Source organism: Diaphorina citri, unplaced genomic scaffold (genome assembly GCF_000475195.1).
Source record: "Diaphorina citri unplaced genomic scaffold, Diaci psyllid genome assembly version 1.1 scaffold867, whole genome shotgun sequence".
Classification (NCBI taxonomy): Eukaryota; Metazoa; Arthropoda; class Insecta; order Hemiptera; family Psyllidae; genus Diaphorina; species Diaphorina citri.
In genome coordinates, this window is record NW_007378299.1 from 102,817 (window position 1) to 112,956 (window position 10,140).

Here is a 10,140-nt window from a genome sequence, read left to right on the forward strand (position 1 = left end):
TACGTACAGACCATGGGCTAAAAACCACTTTTTTGACATCAGGGGATCCCAAAACGGATATTTCCAACCCTATATTTATTTTCTCTCTCTTTTTCCCTTTTTGTTTTACTCCTTTACCTCGGACGGATAAACAATATTTTCCCTCTCTCCCGTTTCTCTTTACCTTTGACAGACAGACAGAGTGACAGAGCCCGTCCCTTATACCTTTTATTATTACTATCGTAATAATAATAATAAAGGAAGGACGGGCTGAAAAAGGAAGTGGGGAAGAATACGGAGGGAAATTTTCCAAAGAGTCAAAGGGGAAAAAGTTGTGTAAAGCCTTTTCTGGTGAAATTTTAATTAAACCGCATTACATAAATATGTACATTATGCACGGGAACAAAGGGAAAAATCTGAAAATTGGCAAAATTTGCACCAAGCTCCTCCCGACATTATAGGTCGACATTTTTGGATAGGAACTTGGCTTTTTTTTCACATTTATGTTTTTGTGGGTAAGTCTTCACTTGACTAAATAAACAACTTTATTGATGGAAAAGAGTTAACATGTTTCAGCATCTCATGATACCATCCTTAGGACTAAAGAGGTGGGGAAAAAGGGATGGATGAAGTGAGAGGGAGAAATGGAGGAGGGAAGAAATGAACGGTGGAAAAAGGGAAGGAATGGAAGTGGGGAAAAGAGAAAAAAATGGGAGGGAGAAAATAATGGAGGAAATGGGAGACAGATAAAGGTGGAAAAGGAAAGGAATGTATGTGGGAAAAGAGATGGAAGAAAAGGGAGGAACAGATGAATGAGGGGAAAAGGAATGGAAGAAAAGGGAGATAAATGTGGAAAAGGAAGGATGAGGTTGAACTAAAGAATGTGGACGGCAGGCCCAGAAAAGAAGGGCTGGAAGGACAGAAAGCGAAGAGTTTTAATTATTATTATTATTATTATTATTTTTATTCTCAGTCTCACTCACTCATCAAAATGATCAGGCACTTCCCGATGTCGTAGAAACTTGAATTTTGGCAGAATGTAGGTCTTGATGAGTAAGTAAAGGGAAAAATCTGAAAATTGGCAAAAGTTGCACCAAGCTCCTCCCGACATTATAGGTCGACATTTTTGGATAGGAACTTGGCCTTTTTTTCACATTTATGTTTTTGTGGGCAAGTCTTCACTTGACTAAATAAACAACTTTATTGATGGAAAAGAGTTAACATGTTTCAGCATCTCATGATACCATCCTTAGGACTAAACTGGAAGCTTGTGGTGGTACAGTGTACACACTATTTTATTCCTCCGCTGCAATTTTCCAATTTAGTCCTCAGGATGACATCATGAGATGCCGAAACATGTTGACTCTTTTCCATCAATAAAGTTGTTTCTGCATTTATTAGTCACGTGAAGACTTATTTTCTTCTTACTTAAGTATAAACCTGACTCATTTCTTACCCAGGCAGACAAAAGACGGCTCTCCCGCGTATTGGTTGGCTTTCGTCTGGTTCGTGTCTCCGGGCAAGAAGAACGGACACTTCTGCTGGACCGCGTAGCAGATCGATCGGCAGGGCTTCACCCGGCCTTCTCCTCTGTCTCCGTAGTAGGCGAGCACGCTGGCGCAGAGCCACCGTCTGTAGGCTTCCTGCAAGGAGGAACAGAGGAAATGGGGATTAGAATAAGATCCGGAGAAGAGAAATCCTTCTTATTTAGATAGGTACGCTTGAAAATTTTGGGGTTAGAAATGTTGGTTATAATGTTGGTTAGCGTAGAAAAACTACTACCTATTCTTAATTTCTTCATTTTCTGAAAGGGTCGGTACTATGGTCAAGGCTCCGTTGAGGACACTTCTATTGATTAGCATTGTTTGTTTATTTTCTCTTGGGTCGGTACTAGGCGAGGGTCAAGGGTAAGGACTCCCTTGTGGACGCCTTCTTAGAATTCTATTATGTAATCAAATTCTCAAAAAATTGAGATAATATTCCATGTCTTGGCTGGAATTGAACCCGCGTCCTCCGGAACCGAGCTGGAATTGAACTAGGCGAGCGCCTTGACCACTACACCACAGAGAAAGCTGTGTGATGTACACACCAATTTTGTTACATTAGTAAGTTTTTAGTTTGTGTTTAATGTTGGGAAAAAATGGACCTTTTACACTTTTTCTGTTCCTTTCTTTTTCCCTTAATCCCAGTCTCTTCCTCTCCCCCTCTTCCTTGATTACACAATGTATTAAATACATGTCTTGATGTGTGGTGTGTGTGTTATAGGGGGAATACAAAATACACACACTATAAACAACCGTTAACACAAAAACAAAAGTAGGAGTAGGGCAAGAAAGGGGTAGGGAAATAAGAAAGAAGTGTCCCAAGAATCGTACACATCTTGGTCCTATAGAGATCACAGTGCTAAAAGTAGTGGTTCAGTGAAGTGTCGAACTCCTAAAAGGAGTCTCTACGGGGCCCCCCTATGACCCAATTTGGTCCAAAAAGTCATCTTTAAATTTCCTTTCTGTGCTGAAAGTGTGTGTGAAATTTTATCTAAACCAAATCAACCGATTAGAGTACAACAAACAAACAAACAATATTTACAAACAAAAGTCTCCAAATTAAAACTCAACTATGGGTCCCTAGCTCCTTAGTGTCATGAAAAATTCCACCTTTTCACAGTGCCTTTTTTGGAAAAGAATCACACTTTTATCCACCTTCAGGACTGTTTTCAACACCATTTTGATTAAGAATTAAAGGGAAAAGGTTTTGAAATTGTAGGTGAACTCACAAAACTTGGTCCTGTGTTAGAAAGAATAGGGCCCGAGACAAACAATCAATCAAAAAGAATATGAAGGAAGAAAAGGAAGAGGGAGAGAGAAAAAAAAGGTCAAGAGAGTGTCATTCTTACCATTTCCTCCTCTTCCTCTTTCTTCTTCCCCTTATATCCTATATCCTATTTCTTCTTTTCCTTCCTACCTCTTTATTCTCCTTCCTTCAACTTTCTTCTCTTCTTCTTTCTACTTTCTTTTCCTCTCATTCCTTCTCCTCCTCTGATTTCTCACTATCTCTTCCTTCTCATTTTCTTGTTGTTGCTGTTGTTGTTGGTCTTCTTCTTGTTCCTCTTCCTCTTTCTTATTCTATTCCTAACACTTTCTTCTTCTATTAGTAGTTCCACTCTAACCCCTCTTTATCAACTCTAATTTCTCTCTCTCTCTTCCCTTCTATAAACTATATTTTTCCCTTCTCTCTGTCCTTAGTCATACCCCTCCCTCAGCTTCTTCCTCCCCTCTCCCCCCTCTATTCCCTCTACTTAGTTCTCCCACTATTCTCTCTCTTTCCCCTCCACCTCTATCCAAACTATTTTATTTCCTCTTCCTCTAATTCACTCGTCTCTATTTCCCCTCTCTCCTCAATCCCCTCCCTATCGCCCTTCTTTCTCCTCCCTCCCTCTTTCCCCTCCCATCCTGCCAATTTGGTTCTCCCCAAGGTATTCTTAGCACATTTTAGTGTTACACCAGCATAGCCTTGTACCCTGTATTTATGCCTTCATGACCTATTAAATTACGAGAATGGCACTTAACGTGAGGGTAATAAAGACAGGAACACAGCTAATCTAAATAAAAAAGGGTCAAGAGAGTGTCATTCTTACCATTTCCTCCTCTTCCTCTTTCTTCTTCCCCTTATATCCTATTTCTTCTTTCTTCTTTTCCTTCCTACCTCTTTATTCTCCCTCCTTCAACACTTCTCTTCTTCTTCTTCTTCTTCTTCTTCTTCTTCTTCTTCTTCTTCTTCTTCTTCTTCTTTCTACTTTCTTTTCCTCTCATTCCTTCTCCTCCTCTGATTCCTCACTATCTCTTCCTTCTCATTTTCTTGTTGTTGGTCTTCTTCTTGTTCCTCTTCCTCTTTCTTATTCTATTCCTAACACTTTCTTCTTCTATTAGCAGTTCCACTCTAACCTCTCTTTATCAACTCTAATTTCTCTCTCTCTTCCCTTCTATAAACCATATTTTTCCCTTCCCTCTGTCCTTAGTCATACCCCTCCCTCAGCTTCTTCCTCCCCCTCTATTCCCTCTACTTAGTTCTCCCACTATTCTCTCTATTTCCCCTCCACCTCTATCCAAACTATTTTATTTCCTCTGCCTCTAATTCACTCGTCTCTATTTCCCCTACCTCTATCCCTCCCCTCTCTCCTCAATCCCCTCCCTATCGCCCTTCTTTCTCCTCCCTCCCTCTTTCCCCTCCCATCCTGCCTATTTGGTTCTCCCCAAGGTATTCTTAGCACATTTTAGTGTTACACCAGCATAGCCTTGTACCTGTATTTATGCCTTCATGACCTATTAAATTACGAGAATGGCACTTAACGTGAGGGTAATAAAGACAGGAACACAGCTAATCTAAATTACCTGGGCTGCGTTTCTGGAAGCCAATTTAAAACAAGGACTGTTACTTCAGTCCTTGTTTAAACTACGGCAGGTAGTCTCATTCTGGCAGTATAAACCTGATGTATCTATGTACATTCTATTCTATCCAAATACATAAGACCTTGTTTAGACTGCTGGGGTAAAGGGACTTTTCAGTCTCATTTCGACAGGATAAACAAGGTATATTCTATTCTATCAACATAGGGATGATAAAGGCAGGAAGAGCTAAAAATATTTAGAAATTTAGAACAGTCTAAATTGACTTACAGAAACGCAGCTAATTACATGAGCTGCGTTTCTGGAAGTCAATTTAGCCTGTTCTGAATTTCTAAATATATTTTTTTTTAGACTGCGACAGGAAAGGAACTTTTCATAGCCAGCCTAGTTAGCTCGGAAGGGTAGTACGTCTGCCTTGTAAGGGCTAGGTCGTGGGTTCTATCCCCCTCCCTCTTATGTATATTTAGGAAAATCTGGAATTAGAAATCATGATCCAAATTTTTTCGTGACCAAAAAAAGGGTCCACTATTTAGAGTTAGGTTTAAAATTTCAGACTATTTATTTACAGTATCCCCTCTGAAGATAAAGAAGATGGCATTCCCTCCTCCCCTCCCCCCACACACACACACCTTTTTCCAATCTGAAACGCTAAATCCACTTGAAATTCACAAAAAAAAAAAAAAAAAAAAAAAAAAAAAAAAAAAAAAAAGGGGTTATAAAACAAACAATGTGCCACATAGTTACAATAATGAGGTTAAGTTTTAGAGGTCTTAAAAAAAAAGAGGAAGGTGTTTGAGAAGATCCGGAGAAGAGAGAAATCCTTCTTATTTAGATAGGTACGCTTGAAAATTTTGAGGTTAGAAATGTTGGTTGTAATGTTGGTTAGCGTAGAAAAAATACTATTCTTAATTTCTTCATTTTCTGAGAGGGTCGGTACTATGGTCAAGGCTCCGTTGAGGACGCTTCTATTGATTAGCATTTTTTTTTTTTTTTTTTTTTTTTTAAAATAGGATTTGATCCCGTAGTATGCCTCTCATCAGATGGGCGTAGCATTGTTAGTTTATTTTCTCTTGGGTCGGTACTAGGCGAGGGTCAGGGGTAAGGACTCCCTTGTGGACGCCTTCTTAGAATTCTATTATGTAATCAAATTCTCAAAAAATGGAGATAATATTCCATGCCTTGCCAGGAATTGAACCCGCCTTCTCCGGAACCGAGCTGAAATTGAACTAGGCGAGCGCCTTGACCACTACACCACAGAGAAAGTTGTGTGATGTACACACCAATTTTTGTTACATTAGTAAGTTTTTAGTTTGTGTTTAATGTTAGGAAAAAATGGACCTTTTACACTTTTTCTGTTCCTTTCTTTTTCCCTTAATCACAGTCTCTTCCTCTCCCCCTCTTCCTTGATTACACAATGTATTAAATGCATGTCTTGATGTGTGGTGTGTGTGTTATAGGGGGAATACAAAATACACACACTATAAACAACCGTTAACACAAAAACAAAAGTAGGATTTTCCCTCAATTCACGCAAAAGGATTTTCGCAAATTTGGAGAAAAAACGGGGATGAAACTGTGAGGCCCATTCTTCCCTCTCTTTCCTTCTTTTACTTCCCCCATCTCTCTCTCTTTCCTTTCTGCCCTCCCCTATATTTCTATCTCTCTTTCTCGTCTCAAAAGTTACTGAAAAGCTTTTCACAGCTCTCTCTCTTTCCTTGTGTTCAAATCAATATATTGTTTGCTTTTCTCTCTCTCTCCTTCCCTATTTCCTTGATGTTTTCCCTGTCTCTCTCCTTCCTAATGTGAGCACATGTTTTCCTCCTCCTCTCTCTCTCCCTCTCCCTCCCTCCCTCTTTCTTGTGGACAACTTTTATTAAACCGGGTAAATTTGGCACATCCTCGAAATTCTAGTGGATGTGCCTAGCACATATTTTTCTCTCCCTCTCTTCCTTACCCTTTCCCTTATCCTCTCTCTCTCTTTCTATATTTATTTTCTCTCTCTCTCTCTCTCTCTCTCTCTCTTTCTATATTTATTTTCTCTCTCTCTCTCTTTCCTTTTTTGTTTTAGTCCTTTACCTCGGACGGATAAACAATATTTTCCCTCTCTCGTTTTTCTTTACCTTTCTCTCTCTTCGAGTTCCTTTTCAATCTTCTTCTCCTGTCTTATCCTCTCTCTTCCTTCTCTCTCCTGTTCTTTTCTATCCCTTTCTCTCTATCTTTCTCCATTATCCTTTCTTTTTCCTCCCTCCCGTTTCTCTTTACCTTTCTCTCTCTCCTCCTTTTTTTTTTTTTTCAGAAAATCTTTGGACCCCCTCAATAAAATCCTGTATACGGGCCTGACACTCATCTCTTCTTTTTGAAATAAACGGTCAGGGAACAAGCTGGGCCCGTCCCTCCGAGATTTTTTTTAGCCCGTAGTTTATTCGATCGTGGTTAAAGAATACTTATGTACGTACCTAATTTGTTTAATATTCAGTTTATTATTATTGATTTGATTTTTGATTTTACTTTCATGTAATGAACTAAAATTAAGACTAGAGCCCGTTCTCACTTTATTCCTTTTAATGTTTCCTAATAACTACCAATATAGTGTTGAAGTCACTCATCCATTTTTTGACCTTGCTCGGCGCAGCTTAACATAGGTGACGCTAAAACCGGTCTTAAACGATCGACTGAAGTGTTATCTAAAACTTTCTCGCTTTGAGTTCTACTTAACCTAGGTGACGCTAAAACCGGTCTTAAATTAACGACTGAAGTGTTATCTAAAACTTTCTCGCTTTGAGTTCATAGCCGTCGTGGCAAATTTCAAGATCAGAGCTCATTTGTGTGAGAAAATGTGAAAAAAATCCCCCAAAAACCAGTTTTTTTTTTTTTTTTTTGTAATTCCCAACTTCTTCGTATCCTTCCCTTTTGTGTGTAAGAGGTTTGATAGAGGGAACTTCCGTATGTATTTAGTATCCTAGTATCCTACATACGGACTTATAAGTTCCCTCCGCAGTAGCATAGTACAGTATTACTACTGGTTAGCCCTGTGTTTTATTTCTTTTAATATAATTACTAACAGCTCCAACTTCCTACCCTGACAAGAAGATTAGAGACTCTGACTTGAAAACTAGCACCCTACATTATTTATTTGGAAGTCAGAGACCCTATTCTTGGGTTTCATCAATATTTTTTCAGTCTCCAGAAGGCCTGTTAAGTTAATAGAGCTGTTAAGCAAACAGGCTGTTGGGGACTAAAAAGAAGGTTGGTGAAACCCAACATATTAAGGAGCGCGGTAGAGCTCCACTCCGCCAAGTCAAGAAAGTTTAACCGTGTATAAAATAGGTCAGTAGGTACTCACCCTACAGTGCGAGCAGTCATAAGCGACCGAGTAGGACGTTTCGCAGTCGTAGCGTCGCAGGATCTCGTCGAATGAACACAGGAGGATGCCGACCTCCGAGTCGATCGTCCGGAGAACGTCGAGCCGCGACCGGCAGTCGTCGGTATCCGACAGCGCGTCCGCCAGCGCGAACTCGCGACAATGCTCGAACCGGAACCGGCCCGGATCCGCGCAGGGTCGCGCGCTGAGAGGGGAAAGGCACTGGGAGTTGTTCTGGGCGGGGCAGGCGCGCGGCGGGGGCCCGGGGCCTTCGCTGATCCGCATCTTTCTCGCGGAGCACGTCGGGTTCACGGAGGACAAGTCGAATTTGGGACAGGACCGGTGCGGGGTGACGTGGGGCATGAGCGTGAGCATCAAGATGTAGACCGGGAGGGAGGCACCCAATAGCATTGTCCGACGCTGACCGCGCGTTCACCTGCAGTAGACGACGGGCTGCTCCAGGAACGGGGCATCGCTGCGTGTACCTGTGGGGAACAATGAGAAGCAATGGGTTAATGTCGTTAATCAAATATGAAATAATTATACTTCGTATTAATATAGGCCGGGTGGCGCTTCGAACTCTTGACGTTCGCGCGCCTCCCGGCACACTTGATATGAAATAATATAGATCGCTGCGTGTACCTGCGGAGATAACCAAAATCAATGGGTTAATGTTAATCAGGGGGTTAATATCTTACATAGCTCGGTTCACCTGCAGAAAAGGAAATCAATGGGTTACTATAAAATACTCGTAGGCAGTATACATCAAAATAACAGCGAATTAATTTACCCATTGAATAGTCAAAGGGTTAAATCAAATGGCACGTATTGGCGAGGAATATGAAGATTTCAGAGATTATCATAATAATTGTACGTCTTTTCGTGTACCTGGTAAAAAGACCTTTAATTTGATATATAGGTTGACCAGGTTTGGATAAGTCCTTCTACGGGGACAGACAGACTTACAGACGACACCGAAGCGAATACAATAGCCCGTCCCTTATACCTTTTATTATTACGATAGGAAGTACGGGCTAAAAAAGGAAGTGGGGAAGAATACGGAGGGAAATTTTCCAAATAGTCAAAGGGGAAAAAGTTGTGTAAAGCCTTTTCTGGTGAAATTTTAATTAAACCGCATTACATAAATATGTACATTATGCACGGGAAGGGGGAATAAATGTAGGCGGGGGAAAAGGGATGGATGAAGCGAGAGGGAGAAATGAAGGTGGGAAGAAATGAACGGTAGGAAGAAATGAACGGTGGAAAAAGGGAAGGAATGGAAGTGGGAAAAGGGAAAAAAGAAATGGGAGGGAGAAAATAATGGAGGAAATGGGAGGTAGATAAAGGTGGAAAAGAAAAGGAATGTATGTGGGAAAAGGGATGGAAGAAAAGGGAGGAACAGATGAATGAGGGCAAAAGGAATGGAAGAAATGGGAGATAAAGGTGGAAAAGGAAGGATGAGGTTGAACTAAAGAATGTGGACGGCAGGCCCAGGGAAGAGGGGCTGGAAGGACAGAAAGCGAAGAGCTTTAATTATTATTATTATTATTATTATTATTATTATTATTATTATTATTATTATTATGACGTAAGCGGCTTTGCGAGGAGAGAAAAACCTCACGTAGAATTTTCCTTAAAGAAAAGAGTTGGAGGGGGGGAATCGTCCTTTCCCCTCCCCTTGTGTCCGGATTTCCGGCGTGGGTAGGGGAGGCTTGTGCCTAAATTGAATCTGGTGGCCTCTCAAGAAACTCCTGGGTCAGGGACCTTGCCCCAGAAATGAGAATTTATTGAGTAAATGAGTATGTCGAAGTCATTGAGCCATTGGCGATAGCACGTTGAATGCACCAGTTTCCGAACAATGACATATGCCGGCCACTTACTATCAGGTAGACCTGACAGGGACGCCTGAATAGGTAGACCTGACAGGTACGCCTGAATAGGTAGACCTGACAGGTACGCCTGAATAGGTAGACCTCATAGGCAGGGACATCTGAATAGGTAGACCTGACAGGTACGCCTGAATAGGTAGACCTCATAGGTATGGCTGAAAAGGTCCGCCTGTCAGGTTTACCTGATACCTAATGAGCACACACACACTGTCAGGTCTACTGATGGTGAGTGACTGGACTGGCTTTAGGAACGTAACCCTATCATTTTATACTCCATCGTTTACAAAATTTCGCCCCGTGTGCTACTGGCCTGGACCTCACTTCGCTTGGTGGAATTATTTGATATTAGTTGTCAATTTATTTCTCCCTAGAGCCTCGTCTTGCACGGATATCCACTTGAAGATTGGCGATAGCACGGTGAATGCACCAGTTTCCGAACAATGACATATGCCGGCCACTTACTATCAGGTAGACCTGACAGGGACGCCTGAACAAGTAGGCCTGACGG

At 41.2% G+C, this 10,140-nt stretch overlaps 1 protein-coding gene across 1 annotated transcript in view; it reads right to left on the reverse strand.

The window, feature by feature from the left end:
* The window catches only part of LOC103512642, a 24,535-nt gene extending 16,311 nt beyond the window's left edge, over window positions 1-8,224 (reverse strand). The window contains exons 1-2 of the mRNA XM_026826059.1: window positions 7,726-8,224; window positions 1,436-1,622 (exon numbers count right to left, since the gene is read on the reverse strand). Coding sequence (XP_026681860.1) covers window positions 1,436-1,622; window positions 7,726-8,154 — 616 coding nt within the window. The 5' untranslated portion in view covers window positions 8,155-8,224. The remainder of the gene's footprint in view (window positions 1-1,435; window positions 1,623-7,725) is intronic.
* Between the last annotated feature and the right edge of the window lie 1,916 nt (window positions 8,225-10,140).